The sequence below is a fragment of the Ambystoma mexicanum genome, chromosome 6p, assembly GCF_040938575.1.
Source record: "Ambystoma mexicanum isolate Mex_15411 chromosome 6p, UKY_AmexF1_1, whole genome shotgun sequence".
Lineage (NCBI taxonomy): Eukaryota > Metazoa > Chordata > Amphibia > Caudata > Ambystomatidae > Ambystoma > Ambystoma mexicanum.
Window position 1 is genome coordinate 913,203,714 of NC_090935.1, and position 21,715 is coordinate 913,225,428.

Consider the following 21,715-nt stretch of genomic DNA (forward strand, 5'->3'; position numbering starts at 1 on the left):
AACAAAATACCCCTCGAGGAAAACATGCCCGCGGGAGCCCCAAGCAACAAAGAAAAGGGGCATAACTGTTATCCTGCCTCACAGTAGTGCTGCAGGTACCCAGCCCGCATTGTCAAGCACGGTGAGGTTGACGAGAACGTTGAGGCCTGCAGCACTTCCTTCATTTTCCATCCTAAGAGAGGGAGGCATCAAACTGGACATAGCGTGCAGGGAACCGAGGAGTTTTCCTGGAGAGGGAAGGCAGAATGCCCGGTCGCCTCGCAACAACAAGGAAGAGGGCCAGGTCAACAGCACTGCACCAGTGTCATCTTGCCAGCAGCCCACGGTGCAAGGAGAAGGGGATGGGTTGCAACACATTGGTGGTGGTGTAGGCGCCCTCGGAGGCCTGCAGCTCAGTCATTTTGCCACCGGCATGTGTTTCCTGCCGCCCGCCGCCAGGAGGGAGGGGTGTGTAGCAGGGGAGTTGCTAGGTCTGGAAAAGACCCGGGGCTAAGCTGATATCGGAACTGTTGGGACTGGGGGCTAGCTAGTCTTTTGGCTGTAGCTCCTGAGATTCTATCCGGGGCTACAACAAAAAGATCAGGGGCTATAGCCCCCTTAGCCCCCCCTTAGCAACGCCCCTGGTGTGTAGTGAGGGGCCTGCCATCAGGGTGGCAGTACTCCATCACAGGTGCCCCCCCTAGACTATGGACTTGGCCGATGTGGCCCCTGGGCCTTCCCGGGTGCGGTTTTGCCAGTCTCTTTGTGTGACTCTGGTGTGGCTGTCCGAAGCGAACACTAGTGAGGACTCAACCTGGCTTCCTACATCTTCGAGATGGCGGAGGAAGGACATTGGCACCAGCGTCCGGAAGACTCGGGGCCGGCAGACATGGACGTGCTCCAAAGGACCCTGTCGGTGGGAAATGTAATGTTGTGCCAGTAGCTTTTATTAATGTTTTGTGATGGTAGAACCACTTACCCAGGTTAATAAAGGGTGTGAAAAACTAGTACAGTGGTTATAGTAGTAGTAGTGTGTGGTGGTGTAGGGTTTTGTTTTGTTGTTAGAAAAAAATGGAGTGGTGTTGCATAGTACCCCTCCTGGGAGCATGGTAGCTCCCAGGATGTTGTAATGGGTCACGTGGCAGTAGCCACGTGACCAACATAATAAAAAAAACGAGCCGCTTCCGGCTCGTCAGTCAGACCAACTACAACTCCGGTGTGTTTTGTGTCCCGCACCATGCTGGTGCCAAACCGCGTGCTCTGGGCCCAAGGACGGGGTCTCCACCTGCTGCCGACTGCAGGAAACGTCTTCCAAAAAAGGCAGACTGTATCTCGCAGTAGTCTTGCCCAGCTCACGTCCAGGTGACTACATACGAGGGCTGGCCTTTCCCAGCTCAGACAATGCTGCTAGCACACAAGAGAACAGGGAGCCTCCCACTTCCGGCCCCTAAAATCTCTTGGATTGGCCCCTTACCTAACACAGGGAAACAAAGCAAAGACCATCATTGAAATAGAGATAAAGCGGAACAGGGGATTTGGGAAAAGCTGGGTGGAAGGTGGAGTCTTCCTGTCTAAGGAATTTGGTGAGCTCTCCTAGGATTCTGTAAATCCTGATAGCCATGGTTTCCTTTGTGCAGGGTTAGGTGTGCCTGGTGTAAGTGAGCCTAGGTAGAATGAGTTCCGCGCATGCCTGCACAGCAGTCACTTTACATACAACACCCTGTTTATGTATATGTTCAGAATCTCATATAGTGCTGAGGACCCGAAGGTATGAAAGCACTGAAAAACATAACATGCATGATAGAATGCTAAAGGCTGAAACAGCAGACTGGTTTATATACGTCCAAAACAGGTATGCACCCTTTGTTTGTGGGAAAGCAGAGGGCAAGATATGTCTTCTCAGAAACCACTAAGTCACGACTCACTGCTTAGAAGGCAGGTCCTGGTGTGAGGCCCTTCAGAAAGACAAGTGGCCCCTTCAATACCTATCCTGGCACCTACACCAGAGTAGGATTAATGAAGCCCTGATCATACCCATTAGATTCCGAGACGCTGCATGGAAGCAAATCTAGATTATCCATCAGCAACCTATTCAAAGTAATTCAAAATACCCACACTCACCACCAGGGAATTTTAGATAGGCATACTATAGGTGAAAGGATGCACAAACTGATTTGCACCATAGGAATTCCTGTTGAACATGAACAATAAAGCTCTATGACTCATTGAATACATCTGTTGGGGTGATCAGGACTGTTAACATTCTATTTTGCTGCTTTCCCTATCTCTAGCCCGTTCTAGGTAGCAATATACACATTGGTTGACATATCTGTCAATCAGGTCAGAAAATCCCTGTGCCATGTTGTGCTACTATCTCATGGATTTACTGTTTTTAAACCTATGTAATTGAGAACAATGTTGTTGTAACTATATGTGGTGAGTGAACATGTAGTGAAATACAGGCTAGTTGTAGAATATGAGCTACAGAGTGAACATGTAATAAGTTTTATGGGTACTCATCCTTACATTGTTGTTTTAGGGTCATCGTGGCTTCGCAGTTGGAACCTACGTATGCAAGAGCAGTGTATCCATGTTTTGATGAGCCGGCTATGAAAGCAACCTTCGATACGAGAATTGTGCATCCTCCAACCTATGTGGCCCTTTCTAACATGCCTGCTATATGTAAGTACACAACAAACATACTATTCACTAGACAATAATGCAACACACCAAATACACTTTGAGACGTTGTCGGGGACATTATCTTCTAGGTCCTTGGTGCCCTGTATGACCAAACAGACCACAGAAACTGATGACATGTGTAAGCTCATATGGTAAAAAACTAGCTTCTAATTTGCAGATGTAAATAAAATCAGATTTTCCATATAGCTCTCTAAAAATATGGTGGGCTACACTGCTGTTTGTAGGTCTTTTCTCTGAAAATTGCCTGCTTCCTGTTAGCCCATTACCTTTAAGCCTACGTTTACTTTTAGCTCATTGTTTTGAAAATGTGTATTCGTCTGTTTTAAAAATGTGTATTTGTCAATTTATCAACAAGCATCAAGATGTATTAAAAACGTGTATTTATCATTTCATTAACATAAAATCAAGTGGTTACATGACGCAGTGATGACTAGTCTATAATGGATGAGGGTGCATCGATCCACCAACACCCCTGCCAAGGATGGAGGAGCCAAGCCATCCTAATGTAAAGACTGAGCACTCCCTGAACTACTTTGTGATTGGTGTGCATATCAATGAGTGAGAGTATGGTGTATGGGTACATGAAAGAATGCTGTGTGAATAGGAAAGTGAATGTTGTGTAAATGTGTGTGGTGTGCGCTTGTGTGTTTTTGCTGGGCCGGGCTGCTGATCTTCATGGACGGAACAGAGCTTGTGGGAGATACGAGAATAATGGGAAAGCAAGCATGATACGTGTTAGTAAGTGGCTAGACTGGCATTGTGGTGGAGCCAGTCTAGCTATTTAGCAGTGTAGCATGACATTTTATAATTGGAATCTTTGATAAAGCAATCATGATAACTGTTATTATGAGGCTAAAATGGCATTTTGGTGCAGTCGTCTATCTATTTGGCATGGCATTTTTCTTACTGGCATGTTTGATAAAGCAGTCATGATACTTGTTATTATGTGGCTAGACTGGCATTTTGGTGCTGCTAGTTTTTTTTCTATTTGGTATGCCATTTTTACTGAGTAACAATTATGAAACAAGCACAGTAAGTGCTATTACCTGTCTAGGTTGACATTTTGTTGCAGCCAGTCTAGCTATTTCTTTGTCATGGCATTTTTTACTGAGCATCTATAATGAAAACAAACATGATAAGTGTAATTACATCCTGAGGCTGGCATTTTGGTGCAGCCAGTCTAGCCATTTCTTTAACATGGCATTGTTTATGGAACATCTATAATAAAGCAGAACATGATAAGTGTTATTATGCGGCTAGTCTGACATTTTGGTGCTGCCAGTCTAGAAAATTCTTTGGCAAGCCATTTTTTATTGGGCAGCTATGATAAAGCAAGCATTATATGTGTTATTGTGTGGCTTGACTGGAATTATGTTACAGCCAGTCTAGCTATTTCTTACTTTGGCATGGCATTTATGATAAATCAGTGTAATGTTTTATTACATGGCATGACTATCATTTTAGTGCAACCAGTCTAAACTATTTCTTTGGCATGGCATTTTGTACTGGGCATCTCTGATCACGCAAGCATGATGCATTATTATGTGGCTAGACTGACAAGTCTAGCTATGTTTTACTGTGATATGGCATTTTTACTGGCAAAGCCAACAGGGATATGTTCATAGATGTGGCTACAGCCATACATTGGAAGAACTCGTGTGGAAATGATATCTTATAGTATAATTACTGGTATTATGTGCAAAGCAAAAAAATGGATATGTTATCACATTGAAATTCTGGTATATTTTGTTGCAGCCAGCATGGAACTATATGGACACGGCCAGCGTGGAAATATTTTTATAAGGACATATATTGTGGGCAAAGGTATCATGAACATGTGTTGGGGAATACTCTTGTGCACTGTTGGTCACTTGCATTAATGGATTTTTGCATGAGTTACTCAACAAAAAAAATAGCAAACTATCTGGCTTTTTACCCAATTTTTCACTTAAAGCATGTTGTAAAATGCACCACTTTAACCCATTATTCAAAATACATTCCCTTGGTTGCTTCAGGCTTCCTTGCTTCGTTCGGTCACACTGGCATAGTTGTGGGTAAATATGCACCTCTCATATTAACAAATTCACCAGCCGCCACTGATATGCGGAGACTATTGATTCAAACAGTGAGCATTATATTTTATAAATTGAAGCAGTTCATATCAACAACATTACACAACACCCAAGTGTATCACAAGGTTCAGCATAAAATCCCAGTACTGTGGTTCCAGACCCCTTTGACTTCAACATGAATCTCTTCTTCATCAGTAACACTTTAATGTCAATCCAGATTTCCTCAGCAGCTAATGGTTGTAATGAGACCAGATGGCTTTGTATTTAGCCGCTGGAACTAACAGGACTCTATAGGCCTCCTGTTGGTCCTTACAATACACAGTGACCCCCAAACCCCATCCGCAATGGGCGGTGGCCACCTGATCCAGGCCGTGGCAACACATTGCCGGGGAATAAAGGGAAGGGAAAGGGTGGGGTCCACTACTGGTACTGTTAATACACAATGTTGATAAATAAAGTTACACCACTCAGGGGGCAATCCGGTAATGCTACCCTTAGCACCAGGGAGCCAATAAAAGCAAATAACTAATCCTGGGACAGCCGTCCTGGGAAAATCTGATCGCTCAACCATATATGCTCACAGAGCTGTAATATAATGAAAACTATTTCAGTAGCTGTAGTCATTAATAAACAACATAAAGGTCCTTATTAATGTAACGTTTTCCTACGGGATTGCGCCATTATGAAACCCTTCCATGAATCAGGCCCATAATGTTTCCAAAAGGGAGCATATAACTCCAGCTTGGAGGGAACTCCATTGCCTGCCCGTAACGTCCAGGGTTACGTTCAAGATCCTTACCCTGACTCATAAATGCTTACACGGTCATGCAACAAGTTATTTGAAAGATGGTTTTACTCTGCAGGCACAGGGGAGATCAACTAGATCTAATAACACTTACCGTCTCGTCTGCCCAAGGATCAAAAGAACTTGTGGTAGGGGTCGGTCCTTTCCGGTCATAGCCACCTAGGCCTGGAATGATCTTCCAGTCGAGATGCGTACAGAGAAGAGCCTCCCTATGTTTCGCAAACGGCTTAAGATGCTACTATTTAATTAGAAGTTGTTCCTGACTCACGGTTAAGATCCCTGTCCAGCTAGATTCACTAACCCGATTCCTTTGCCCTCTGAATTGTCTTTCTTGTTAGTGGTCTCTGTTTGCGTGTTTTGTGTGCGCCCTGTTGCCTGCGGGCTGGCGCGTTATAAGCATTAAACATAAACATAAACAACACACATAAACAGTATCACTTGATTTTAACAGTGAACAGAACAGCATTTATTCGTAAGGTGGGCGGTGCATGTAAAATAATGTGGGGCGATGCATGTCGGTGCATCATTCAAGACATACATATACAGTGAACAAATGAAGGAAATACAACAGAAATTAATGAGAGAATCGTACACGTCCAGAAGGTGATACACATAAGCTGTAATCCTCGTGTTGCTACCTTGTCTTGACTGCATAAAAGAGGGGAAGGTTTACAATGTTCTGTATCACCGAGTATTCCACATGAATCAAAATGCACTGTGGATTGAAGAACATGTACCATATCAGAATACTTTTCTTCTGGAAACCGAGCTGAAAACACATTGAAATGACGACGTCATAAAGAAAACTGATATCCGAAAAGACAGTTTCACAACTCATGCAAACGGCAATAAGTACTGCTAAAATAATATACATATCACTCAATATTCCATCAGTACTTACCAAGTATCCTAAAAGAGGTATAGGCAATATCCCGTGTCTACTTGTTTATTATTGACTACAACTACTGAAATCGTTTTCTTTGTACTACAGCTCTGTAAAACACATAGTCTGGCCATCACTCGCATTAGTCTCACAAACCTCCTGTGTTTGACCAAGAACTGCCAGAGAAACTAGGATGTCTGATTCGGCCAAATCCATGCCCTTGCTGCCTTCTTGACATGCAGCACTGGCTATGAAGTAGCTTTTCCCCTAGCTATCAGAGCACACGAGACTTTTGCAGCATTTCATCCAGGGTGTACTCAGACTGAAAGACCCTTTGGGCAGGCCAGTGGAGAGACAGTGGGTGCCAGCTCCCTCCTTTGAATTTGAAATTATTGATTAACATCTTAAGGGTGACAGTGAAGCAGGGACTGTCTCAGGCCATGCCTGGATGCACCAAGATCTTCTGCCTGTTGACATGCTCCCTTGCACCTCCTAAGTCTGCAGTCACCTCCAAGATCCGACGTTTCTTCTCCAAACCTCTTGCCTTCTTGCTACACACCCTTACTCTGATACCACTCACCTTCTCACTGACTACACCCAGGCACCACTTATCTTCTACTCACCTGCCCCGACTTAGATATCCCCCACCTGTTCGTGACCTGCTCTCACACAGCTCCCTCCACTTTGTTGTCACCTGCCTTTTTGCCAAATGACCCCACCCAAGTATCCCCTGCTTTCTCCTCACACATTGCCCCCCTAGCTCCTCCACCATTTCCTCATCGCACTCACCCAGGTCCCACTGAGCTTTGCCTTGTCACCAGGACAGCATGGAAATGTCAACCTTCTCTGCTCCTCTCACTTTGCACCAACGACCTCAAGCCTTGCCCGTTTGATGCCTGCTATGCCACTTGCCACCTCAGGCCTGCCCTCTAGCACATATACATTAATCTAGGTATCCCTTTACCAGATTATGTACTAAAAACCGGTGAGAGTGATCCCTACTAAGGCTGAAACCAGGTATGTAGTTTTCTGCATTCTTGAGCAATATCTGTCTTGCAGTGAGTAAACTATGTATAAAGTAGCACTGCCCTATAAGAGAAATGCAATTTTCTGGAACAAAGGGTTTGTGTTTGAGCTAATTTGCAAACCCACAATGCCTTGCTAATATGGCTCTTATTGTAGGTGAACCTCAAGCAATGGTTACTAGGTGGTATTATGGCATGTGTGACTTGGCTCACATTGAACATAGTACTTTCAAATTTCAGGTGGAAGGTTTTTTTCCAGCCTTTGTCACCTCACCATATCTTTACTGGTGTTTGTTAAACATGCTCCTTTTGCCCGAATAGCCGCAATGGAAAGGCAGCAGGGACTACATGTAGTCCCTTCTCTCGTTCTATAGAGGACATTAAAAAAAATAGTAGAAATGTAAACATAGAACATGGCCACCATGGGAAGGAGAGAAGGGACTACATGTAGTCCCTTCTTCATTTCCATAACGGCCTGTCGGGGATTGGGAGCAGACATGCTGTGGACAGAAGTGATCCCAGCACGTTCACTCCCAAAAAAGGACCAAAAATAAGGTAAGTGGGGTTGGGAGGGTGGGGAGGGGATTGTTTGGAGGGAAGGTGGGAGGGTAGTTAGGTGGGGAGAGAACACTTACCTGTATACCTTGCGGGCGGGGGGGGGTGGCAGCCTCCAGTCGTGTGGTGGCTCAGAGCGGGGGATACCCCATTCTGAGTCTCCTCATTGGCCAAGGGGCTGCCACAACCCCATGCCCACCCCCGCCGGGGATATGAAGGAATTTAGGGATTCGAGGGATACTCAAAAGGGTAAAGCCACTGTGAGGGCCAATCAGATTGCAGGTAACAATCTGATTGTCCCTCTCTTGGTTCTAAACATTATAGCACATTTGTAGGTCATACCTTTTCATAGAGTTGTCCATAGATTGCCAAATTGCCGACACATGCTTCGAGCATTCGCGCGGAGGGAACAAGAGAAACACATGATCATACAGACCAAATAAACACAAGGAGAAGAGCAGGATTGAAAGAGCAACAAAGGAGGGGCAGGACATAGATTTGGTGATCAACTTCTCATATAGGCAATCTCTGAGACTGAGAGAAGACTACTCAATAAGGGTATTTTCCTTTGCACCAAGCATTAAGAATAGCTATAGGGACATTCAAATTGACACTTTTAAATGTATACAGAAAATTAAATTAAAGATGTTTTTCAAGCACAAAGTGGCACGTGTTACACAGGAACCTATCAGGATCCCAATCTCATTGAACTTAGTATACAGGATCCTACCAATACATCACTTTTTTAAAAAAATCTCTAGAGTCACCTGAAAGTTGGATCAGAGATAAAGATTTGAATATACATTCTGGCCTTGTAGAATTACTGAATGTGAAAAGAAAACCCCAACTGATGGCTATATACCCTAAAGAAAATCTTATAGACACTTTTCATGAGGCAGTCATCAGTGACATATATAAACAGATTGATGGCAAGAGACATCTTAAATATAAAAACAACCTAACAAACAAGAAAAGAGAAGCACTGACAGACTTATGCAGGATGATAGTATTATTTTGAAGGAAGCTGACAAATGAGGTAATAGAGTTATGCTCAAAAAATCAAATTACTTTGTGCAAGCAATTAATCATTTACAAAGTCCAGGCTTCTATATTAATCTCAAAGTTAATCCATCTCTGAACATTTTGATCAATATCAAGGCTGTGCTATCTAAATGCCATAGATGGCATTTTAACAGATGATGAGGAATTATTTTTCTCATGTGAACATCTAATCATTCCGACAATATGTTTTCTACCAAAAATACACAAACAATACAATAGGTTATCAGAAATGAGGCCCATAGTGGAATTGGTTGGATCACAGAGAAGATATTGAAATATAGTGACAAAGCAATCTGTCTGGAAGTGACACAATTTAAATCACACGTCAGAGAATCCATGCATATTTCTTTGCAAAGATGACTCAGTCATTTACTTTTTACACTATCAGATGTTTAAAGAACTGTTGCAGTTGACATTAGAGAGAATAACATTTTCCTTTTGATGGTAATTATTACACCTACTGTGGGTTCTAGACCGTACTTGTGTTTTAAATACTATTCATTCAATACAAAAATAGTTCTGATCAAACATAAAACTAACTTCATCCATAGCAGCTGGAGCATTAAAAATACAATTAATTTATCAAAAAGCTCTCAAGGCGCTAGCATGTGCACTGTGTCACCTCGTTTATACTTCTGCCTATAAACAAATGTTCAAGGCCTAATAGTTCTTCCAAGTTGTGTCACAGTCACATCCTATTCTTTACACCCAGAACAGCTTGATTCTCCGGCAAGGATATTACTTATCCATCAACTGGATTGGTTAGGGAGCAGAACAATATCACATCTCTCCCTAAAGGCTCGACCGCAAATAACAGGTTATGTCATTTCCAAAAAACACCATCTATCGACACAGTATTTTTCGGCCATAAAATGGGTACATCGATGATCATTATATCTCTTTATTTGATGCAATCGGCCTTTATCGGGACAAACATATTTTACTCCAATCTATGCACCCCCCTGTAAAGTGCAGACAGCACAGCATGTCCATCTGTAAAACAACAACACATAGTCCCAACATCATAATGACAGTCTAAAAAGTTATGAAGGTACCCCAAGCATAACACAAAATGTTACATGCAAACATTACCCTATCTCACTTATTTAATTATGTTCAGTGTTCTAATAACTCTGCTTCTCAACCCATTGGCATAATACGCAAAAATTTAATTTTGAAATGATTATTGGCGTTTATCCAGGTTTTCATGCAGCCATTTATTCTTACATGATCCAAGACAAAACGTGCCTCACTGTTTTTTTTCACATTTCACTACCATCCCTTATATGGTGACATGAAAATGCATTGCATTAATCCTGTGCAGGCTGAGTTCTATTATCCAATTTAATTTCCCATTGTTTAAATACACATTGCTCAGTACCATATACATTCTGAAATAAACTCCTACATAGCTTCTTGTTAAGGAAATAAAACAACTAAGCACTCGCTTTGAAGGGCAAGTGGTCAGTGCACAATCCAATACTCTAAATAAACTTTGAGAGAAGCCAACAAATGAGATTGCTAGACAATAATTTTAGTTATTGAAAACACAAAAAAGTTTGTAGTCGCTGAAAACCTCCAATGGTGCTATTCCTAAACTACACAACCAAAACATCACGGGATCCCTAACTTGACATTTGTTTAGAAGAAAGATATTGCAATCCGTAGTGAAAGGAAACAGCTCTATCTGACCTGTTACCCGTCACCTCAAAAGTCCATCAATCAGTAGGATTCTTACCCAGTACTGGCTCTCCTACATTAAAACACTGTTAACAGCATGGCTAAATTATGCAATCCCCAACTTTTTCCGGGAACCATGGTTTATGTTAAAATAACAACTAAAACATACACTAATGATGCTTGGCATCATGACGTTCAGTACACATCAGTGTAACAACTGGACCTCCTCTTTCTGTTTAGTTAAATTGTGCGTCCTGAGTGTGTGTAAACCTGGTTAATCACCCCACTATGACTACAAACAAATGGGTACATAGGCTATTCCCCCATGTAATATAATTCAAGTGAAATTCAAGACAAAGGTCAAGAAGAAAGGCCTTTTAATAATAACAATTTATTTGGATTTTACCGACCATGAAATCTGTAATCTCGACTAAATGGGAAACGGTTAGTAATCGGCTAAGTCAAATGTGCATAGCTCTTATGCCTCCTCTTTGGGAAATAAATAAAGCAGGTACACCAAGACAATCCAACTGTTATTCTATGATCTAAAAAGTAATTAATCCCCTTCTATACTAACATTAATGCCTCTTTCAAACATATTAAGCTTCCTGCTCCACCTTTAGCCTGTTCTGCACAAGGTGGCAACCACATCACCTCCTCTCTGGTTAGTGGTAACTCATTGTATGACAAACCAAAAAATATCCCTAGTAGTATGTTTCTGTTGTGAAAAATGTTGCACCAGAGATGTGTCTTGGACCATGTTTTTGATACTTGATCTATGCTCAGATCCTACGTCTAACTTCTTGTGTTGTTTTGCCTACATACAATAAGTTTCAGGGACACTCTATGCCATGTATCACGTTCCAAATTTTACAGTTCATAAACTGCCTAAGTACCCTGCTTAACCCATTAAATCAATGGTTTTGAGATTCTTCATACGAGGGCATACCGAACAGTTTCCACATATAAAAAAATGCCCTGTGAATGCGGGTGGAACCATCAAGGAGCCTACTGTTGGTGTTGTTTTTTGTCTTTCATGTTGTGCGTGATCCAAGGATTGTCTAAGATTGGTGCTGCGTTTGAATGCAAGCAAGGGTTTTGAAATTGTAAAACCTGGAATCTGTATTAAATACCAATTTGTTCTAAGCAGGTTGATTGTTTAGTGGATTGAAAGTCATCACGCACAAAAGTGAATCTTACTTGGAAAGTGCTTGTTTATTCAAACACAACTCCCTTTTCAAATTGACTGTCCTCTTTTTAGCCTGTTTCATGATTTTGCGTGGGTATCCGCTATTTTGTATATTCACCTGTAGGTTGTTGGCATGTATTTCAATGTCATTTACATTCGTGAAATATCATTTAATATGCACAAACTGCCCTCGTGGTAGGTTATCCCTGAGAGCTTATGGGTGAAAGTAGGTCAATAGGCTCTTTCTATCCATCTGCTTTCTATACAACAAGGTTTCCAATTTGCCTACTTGTTTCACTATGACAATGTCCAGAAAGGGAGATTTTGTATTGTGTAATGACATAGTCAGAGAGAGGTGAACATCTAATTCATTCAGCCATCCAAAAAAAAACTGTTAAGAAGAGTAGAGTCACCTCTCCGTAAGGAAAACTCAGCATCAATATATCTGCGCCAAATGATCATATTTTCTCAGAATGCATTGAGATCATCACAGATAAACATATTCTCAAATTCTGCAACGTAAAGGTTGGCCAGATCAGGAGCAAAGTTGCTTCCAAGCTGGTTCCTTTAACCTGCTTGTACAACTGTTTTTTAAAAATATAAAAGCTTTCAGTCAGGGCCAGGTGCACGCATTCAACAATAATCCGTAGGTACCACCTTGCCATCATTGCATCATGTATTTAGGAAAAACTCAATTACCTTACGGCATTCTTCCTGCAGAATGTTAGTATGTCTCGCTTCGACATTTAGCATGACCAAAATGTCATCATCTTGAATGATCATCCCTTCTTGGAAAACAATCATATAGGTGGAATCCTTTACAAAGGAATGCATCTCTACCACAAAAGGTTTCAGGGAGAAGTCTGCGGATGTCGACAGAGGTTCAAGAATCGACCCAATGGCCGAGACTATCGGCCTCCCATGGGGATTTTGGATATTTGTATGCCCCTTAGGAAGAATGTAAAACATTGGTATCCTAGGACTGGCTTGACATAAAAATTCTCTTCTTCTTTACACACCCAGCCATAGTATTCTGCCTCCTCACACACAACCTGAATTTTTTAACTCACTCAACCGTTGTGTGGGGTCCTAATCCACTATCTCATATTGTGATGTATTTCTCAGCAGGCGGAACACCTCTTTTTCTTATTGATTGATATCCCATATCACTATTCCCCCACTCTTATCAGCGGGTTTGATCACTGTAGTAGGGTCTGCCTGGAGGGATCGCAATGCTATTCATTCTCCAAGGGAAAGATTATATCTACAACAGTTTTGTTTGTGGCCTATTCCTTGTAAACTCCTCTCTATCTTATTTTAAAATGTGTCAATTTCTGGGCACATACATGAGCTGGGTGATTGGAAAGTGGATGGTACCCTCAAGTCTGTTTTGCTTCCTGGTGAATACATCACAAATGGTGATAAGGTGGCAAGACTGCATAGGTTGGTAGCTGAATTTTTATAAAGAATATCAAAGAGATCTGTCCCCTTACCTTTTGCAAGTGTGGAGTAATTATTATTTAAGAAAGCTCCTCTTGGCTCTTTACACAAAGTGTTATAATTTCATTGTTAAAACCTGGCAAACATTAATGTGGATGTAAAGAAAATGTCCAAGATACTGTTGCAACCACACATAGGCCACTAAGGACCCATCATAGTCACTGCGACCTGTCAGGATTGATACCAGGATAATCTATAACTTGTGCTGGCAGGCATATAGCCAAATGGGCAGTTTCTTGGGTGGTCTTAAGCGAAGACTAGCATAGGAGAAGGTGTGATGCAAATACGCTGGTGTCAGCAATTATGAGCTGCATTTAGGGCTCAATGGTTATCATTCCCTGATGACCCCTCACACATACATACATGTATTTCATATGTTGCAAACTCCCAGACCGAACATACAGTTCCTGTGCTATACAGGTTGGTACCGGACACTATGCCCTGTTTCTTTTTGAATGCTCGAACTAAATGGCACTCTGACTTACACTATAGCATTACTGATATTGCGTGTCAGCATACGTGTAGATTAACCAAATATGCACTATACACTTCTAAATTTCATGTATTACAATTCAAGATACTTAACAGGTTATATTACACTCCTGCTCAAGTGAAGATTTTGAAAAGTGATCGTACTATATGTCCTAAATGTGATATCATGAATGCAGGTACCGTACATATGCTGTGGCCTTGTCCACAACGCGACACTTTCTGGAGTGGAGTCTGCAGTGAGTTATTGCGAAACACTGGTTGCAAGTTGAGGCCAAACCAGCTGGTTGATTATTAGTTGTTATCAAGTGATACTAAATGGGTTATTCCCTATTTTTTGTTTACAGGGGATCAGTTTCACAACGGGAAAGACATATATGAAACAATGAAAAAAGACAGTGATTACCCCACTCTTCATCTGGTTAGTTTCGGGCAGTGCACCACCTTGTCATTATCAATATATCGGTTGATACATGTCACATGTAGTCTCCAAACTATTTCCATTAAAACACATTTTATTCATAATCTTATACAAACACATAAAAACAAATAAAATAGTTTATGTTCCTTCTTACAAAACGAATTTGTACAAAAATCTTTTTTCTTCAACGACTTTATGCAGATGTTGTTCAGATGTTTAACAAAATAGTTTAACTAAATCACACATGTAGCCGGAACCTTGGAGAAGACTAGTGTATATAGTCTGTGAATGTATATCAGTAGGTGAGTTCACGGTGTACACAATCCCGGGGAGGCAGTTAGAAAGAGCCATACAGGGGCGTTTTAACTGTGGACCGGGGGCACCCTGCTGGAAGCTGACCGAGACAGAGAGGCCGTGAACGGACAGCCAGCACTATTTCTGGGTACTGAAACACATATACACATACTAGCCTCTCAAGGCATAATTACGTGGGAGGACGCAGTCCACTCGTGGGGCCCAGACATCAAAAGGAAAATATCCAGATAGCCGAGTGTGCCAGACGAAACAGGCTCCAAAGCTTGCTAAAACAGAGTGTTCGGACTTATCTATAGAGCGAAAAGTGGCTGGAAGGGTGGGCTCCCCCACATCACTATATGAACAAAGTTGGACATTAGCCTTCATGGTGGATCAACCATTACGAATGGATGCAATCATACAGTAAACTCCGGAGCTACACCATAGATTGAGCCAACCACACCCAGACCCAACAGTGACGGCAACCCACTGGCAATCTGTGCAGACAAGGTCTCGGACATACCGCAGGACACTGAGGAATCAAACAACACTGGGGGAAGGCTAACTTTAGGTTCAACTGGCACCACCATCCACCACTCACCCAATAACTCCAGATATCACAACACCCTCCGCGGAAGGACCGTGAAGACCCGGGAGAATGACGAAGGGAGCTGGCACCAAAAAAAGGCCCCATGGACTCATTCACGAGCATTCAGACACAGGGCACTACCGCCAAGACACCAGCCACCTCATGCGCTCCAGCTGAAATGGAAAACAGCGAAAGAGAAGACCGGCTAATAACTATAGTACAAAACGGATTCCTGGCTATCAATGTCAAACTTGATGACATTGTTGCTTCCATCGGCTCACTGAAGGCGAGAGTAGATAAGGAAAGCTCACGAATCACCGAAGCGGAAGGGAGAATCAGCACCAACGAAGATACTATTGCACACCACAGCTGAGATATCACCCAGTTAAAAGAAAACCTGTCCAGAATGCATAATAAATGCTAGGATCCAGGAGGAACAATATTCGAATCGTGGGTGTATCTGAAAAATTCAGCAAAGGCTCAATGGAAACACAAGTTGAATCGCTGCTTAAATCTCTCGTTGGTCCGGAATCTTTCTCAGAACACTTCTTGGTAGAAAGAGCGCATTGTACACTAGCACCTGCACCTAAACCTGGAGCACCACCCCGTACGATCATCGCCCGCCTCCTCAACTACAGAGACAGAGATGCTATTCTAAGGAGAGCAAGGGAACTGGGCACACTGCAACATGAGGAAAGCCGCATACATATCGATCCCGACTTTGTTTCAGGGGTGCAGGCAAACAGAAGATCATACGTACCAGTCAAGAGCAAGACAAATACCATACACCCTGATATTCGCAGCCAAATTGAGGATACAACATGCAGCGAGGGCACATTTTTTTGAAACCCCGGCTGCGGCCATGGCCTACGTGGAGGCCTCCATACCCCTGTGCCCCAGAGAGCGGAGACCGGATCAGAACAGCAGGCCTCGCCCTGAGGATGAGAGACACGATCCAGCTGACTGAGTGCTACATGAGCATATATCCTTTGTAGAAACTACCATATTGTTTTGATTTCGGCGTGTGGCTCAGCACGCTACTCTTAAATGGGATCAGGAGCCTGGGTCTGGTAGCCATGTGACAGCAACATGACGACCCAAGGAGAACCGCACAAGTTCACAAGGGACCATCATCAAGTTGGGGCAGATGATGCAGGTGGGGGGTTGGTTCTGGAGGGGGGGTTGTACCACTAAAGCCGACTCAATACGGCTTAGGATGGGTGGACTGTTTAAAGTTATGAGCTTTAAAAGTTTTAAAATTCATGGTCTAGTGGATGCTGACGTTGCCCACATTAAGATCACATGCTCATCAACGAGATATGTGACTGGATTCAAATATACACGACTCCATCACAGGTGATGGGTTAAAGATCAAGTTTCTATCATGGAATGTCCGTGGACTTAACAACTCCACTAAATCCTGAAAAATCGGGGCGTACATAAAAAGGTCAGCTCCTCACATAGTGATGTTACAGGAAACGCACACTCAAGGGACCAGCAACGCAACCATATTGGCTACCTGGGGCAAACAAAGATACCACACAGACTACTCTACACAGGCCAGAGGGGTAAACACAATCTTACACCCATCATTGGGGTTTCAAACCAGGGGCCACAAGGTAGACCCCCTTGGGAGATATGTAATAGTATGGGGTGAAATAGCAGCCAAACTGGTCACATTGGTCAACGCCTATGGCTCTAACATAGATGACCCGAGTTTCTAAATATTTTAGAAATACTTATACCACTGGGTGATTCCAACATAATCTGGGGGGGGGATTTCAACTTGGTCTTGGACACGTCACTTGATAGATCCTCAACAATTAAAAGGACGCCTGCTAAAGTGACAATCACACTGGGCCAAATCATACCACAACTATCGCTGATAGAAGCATGGAGGGAGCTACATCCAAATATACGTATTACTCCACAGTACATGACTCTGAGTCTCGTATAGACTACTGGCTCCTCTCCACTTCGATGTCAGATGCCCTGAGGAAATGTGAGATCCAACCCTGTACATTATCGGATCACTCTCCTATTACACTAGAACTTGTATTTCAAGATACCCCCAAGCCTGCAAGAAGATGGAGAATGGCTGCTAATATACTAATAGACCCCAAAATAGTTGAAGCCCTACATATAGAGCTCGAGGATTTTTTTTACCAATAATGTGGGAACGGTGGATAGGTACTCCACAATATGGGAAACATTCAAAGTGTGGGGCACGGGGACTCTTATATCCGAAACCATAGGCTTACTGAAGGCAGTGCGTCGTGAACTCGCTGACGTCGAAACTCAGCTGCAAAATTTGGAAATAGCCTACAATAACACTCATAATAAAGATGCACTTGCTGACATCAATAAACTGTTGAAGGACTTTGATAGCCTGGCCACTAGGGAGATACAATATATAGCCGCCCCAATTCGGGCACGCAGATAAGGGGAAAGCAACAAGGCAGGAAGGTCCCTGGCTAACCTTATCAAAGCAGATCGGCACCAAAACCCAATCACAAGTATTCATTTGACGGAGGGTGGGGTGGTCACAGGGGAAGAGGCCATAAACCGGGAATTTTCTAAATTCTATCACGAGTTGTATGCCAACCGGGATAAAAGGACAGTATTAGTTATACAGAAATACCTTGATGAACTTGAACTCCCGAAGCTCCTGTTAGAAACTAAATTGACCCTTGAGCAACCGCTCACTGGGGAAGAAATCACCAAAGCAATAAAGGCATTGGCATCCGGGAAAGCCCCAGGTTCAGATGGCCTGGGGATTGAACTTTATAAGGAGTTCCAAATGGAACTAGTCCTGATACCGTTAAAGGTATGGGAAGAAGCGCTGGAACGGAACATACTATCAGACTCAATGAGAGAAGCAATAATTACTGTGTTACCGAAAACCCGACATCCCCCCGGGATAGGTCGTCCTACAGGCCTCTATCATTAATCAACACAGATGCCAAGATATTTGCAAAGGTGTTGGCAAATAGACTGCTACCTAGTATGCCAATGCTGGTCCAGCCTGACCAGTGCGGGTTCATCCCAACGAGATCCACTTCCTTGAACCTGCGCAGATTGTTTGGGATAATGGCACAAATAAACCCGGACGCACACGCAGTGGCAGTTTCTCTAGACGCCGAAAAGACATTCGACTCGGTATCATGGGTCTATCTCCTTTCGGTGTTGAAAGCATTGAGTATGGGCCCTAATTTCATTAAATACGTAAACTTACTGTATACAGCACCGGGTGCTAGAGTCCTAACCAACTGTACGATCTCTGTTCCTATTGGGTAGGGGTACCATACAAGGTTGTCCTTTTTCACCTAAACTATTCGCACTCACCATAGAACCCATGACGATATTCATCAGACAAAGATACAGGGACAGAGGATTACGAATGTCGGGCCCAACTCAATCCATCTCATTGTATGCAGACGACACCCTCCTATATATATGAGACCCTGAAACTAACCTGTCACCTATTATGTCAGACATACATACATTTGCAGAGTATTCCGGATATAAGATTAATAATGGCAAATCCGAGATTTTCCTGCTGACACCAGCCACCATGTGTCCAGCAGAAAATTCGGGACTCAAATGGGCACCCCAACTCTTCTGATACCTGGGTATATTAGTCTCTGGGGACAGGCAGACACTATACACAGACTATCACGAACAGGTGCTACCGCTCCTTAGCGCTAGATTTCAGGTATGGACCAAGCTCCCCATATCCATGTACGGCCGGGTCGCTTTCTTGAAGATGATAGTTCTCCCTAAATTGCTGTATCTTTTTGTGAACATACCTATATGGCCGGGAAGGACCTTCTTCGGGAGGCTCCGATCCATGGTGATAGCGTTCCTTTGGGATGGGAAAACTGCCAGAATGAAGTGGGAGAAAATGGTTGAGCCGTACTGTTCGGGCGGTATTGCTGCTCCAGATTTTGAACTTTATTACCAAGTTGCACAGGCGCAATTCGCCAAACACTGGTATGATTTATCAAACAAATCACCCCATATTTGGATAGAGAAATTTGCTGCATCCCTCATTGATCTCCATTCCATTATTTTCAGCTAGCGTCACAAAGACGCATGCCTCTTTGACCCCGTGAGCTGTACGGTTCGAGCATTGAATGCAATATGGAAAAGATTAAAGATAGATACTCTCTATGACCCAGACGTTCCCCTCTGGAATTTCCCGGATATCCCCCCAACGTTGGACCAAACCTTACAGAGAACCTGGGACCCAAACAAAGACATTAAAATGCGGGACATGTTCCTGAACGGGAAGTTTGTGGCCATGGACGACTTTAGCAACGCACTTGGAGGGGGGCCACTCAGGGCACTCCAATACCACAGAATGAAATCAGCATTTAGTGCTCGATAGCCGCTCTTTCCAGATGAACCCCCCATACATCCATGTTTTCAAATAGCAACATCGGGCAAGAGTCTGGGAATCTCTAACCTGTATACACTTGTACAGACACATACCCCTACCCTAAATGTCAAAGACAAATGGGGAAATGATTTGAACACGCCCATCACGGACGGAAAATGGTCCAAATATTGTATGCTCAGCAAAACTGTGTCACTGAACGCTGGCCTGCATATGATTCAGTTCAAGGTCCTAAATAGGCTTCACTACACTCTGGCGAAAATGGGCAAATTTAGTGCTGAAAATGCAGGGGAATGCCCCAAATGCAAAACACCTCCGGCGGGATCATTTCACATGTATTGGGAATGTCCGGTGGTGGCTGGATTTTGGGAAAAGGCAGCAGGGGTTATCGAAGGAATAATCCAAATACCGGCCTCTCTGACTCCCCAAAAATACCTGTTCGGGGACATTGGTAAGAGTGCGGAAACCATCAGGAGACTGTTTAATATCAGAGTCTTGTGGTCTGCCAGTACTTGCCTGGATTTCTCTGCTCCTGTGTGCTCCTGAGGACCTCCAGTCCCCTTTCTTTCTCCATTGTGCTTAAAAGCACCAACAGACCGCGGAGTGGGCCGCAGAGTCGTGCATCAGAGTTTTGTAGTCTGCCAGTACTTGCCTGGATTTCTCTGCTCCTGTGTGCTCCTGAGGACCTCCACTCCCCTTTCTTTCTCCATTGTGCTTAAAAGCACCAACAGACCGTGGAGCGGGCCGCAGAGTCGTGCAGCAGAGTCTTGTGGTCTTTGGGCTCTGCGGGGCTCTGTGGCCGCGTGCCCGAATCTTTGCACAATTTCCAGCTGACTCCAACCTGCTTGGGATTAAAGAACTTCAGCCTCTTGATTCACGAACAACAGACTGCTCCACACGGAATGCACCAGAAACCTACGGTAGGTGTCTCTCCCCCCCCTGCCTCCCCTGCCTTCCTGCTACTGCCACACAACAATCTGCCGAGGCCTGGCCCTTTTCTCCCAGTGCTGACTTTCTTCCTACCTGGGCTGCCGCATGCCAATTCTGCCTGCTCCAGATTCTGAGGCGCCCCGGCGTGCCCTTGGGCGCCTTCTTCGCTGTGTTGCTGGGTCATCTTGCTGGCTTGTAGCCCTCCTTGCAGACTCAGCCCCCTGACGAGCCTGCTGCAAGGTTCTTTCACCCTGCTCAATCACGGCACCGGGGTCAGGGAGCGGTCTGACTGCACCCGATGCGACACGCTGTTACACCACACCACACCCCGTTTTTCCTGAACGTACTTGCACTCCACCAGAAACATTCAAGAGCTGTGCGCGATATATCCTGCTTGTTTTTGCTACGCGGCTTTGTGCCTTGTAAAACCTCGACTCAGCTGTCCAATGCAGCAAATACAAATTTGCGAGGACCCCTCCTGCCCCTCGCTCCCCACGCGACTTTGGCTCCGCCTCTAACATCCTCTGAGCATAGCAGGCTAATTTGACACACTTGGATAACGCGGTGTGCGGGAGAGTGTGGAGGCTCGTCCCTTTGATCCCATTTGACAGGTGATCCACATTGCAATTCCCGTCAGCTCATCCACAGTACAGCAACTCTGCCACAACCTGTGAACTAGGTCCAAATTTGTGCCAAGGAGACTGCGGGGGCCTTGCCCTTTGATCCTGCTCGACTTGTGACCTCCTTTTCAACCATCTTCAGTATACGTGTGTCGCCTGACTTAACCTTATTAAAACCTATGAACTCTGCCCAAATCCATTTGGCTATTGTCGTGTCCAGGAGACTGGGGAGCTCACCCCTTTGATCCTGACTGACGCAGGACCTCATACTCCTCTAGTGCACCTGTGTCGCGCTGCACTTGTTTCAAGCACCTTTTATGAACATTGAGCAAGATCGAGATTGTGGGGATTCGACTCTCTGATTCTGACTGACTCGCTCTACCTTCTTTTTTCTACCTTAACAATCTGTGGTGCACAGCTTGAACTCACATACCATCCCGGACCCCCAATTGTGATAGCTAGTGAGAATAAGAGCCCGCCTGGAAGACTGTGGACGCCCGTCTGCTCCCCTATCCTATAC

General features: G+C 43.9%; 1 protein-coding gene across 1 annotated transcript in view; it reads left to right on the plus strand.

Annotated features, from left to right (window-relative positions):
- Positions 1–21,715, plus strand: part of LVRN (laeverin) — a 933,533-nt gene that overhangs the window by 187,545 nt on the left and 724,273 nt on the right. The window contains exon 2 of the mRNA XM_069625536.1: positions 2,519–2,661. Within this exon, the coding sequence (XP_069481637.1) occupies positions 2,519–2,661 (143 nt within the window). The remainder of the gene's footprint in view (positions 1–2,518; positions 2,662–21,715) is intronic.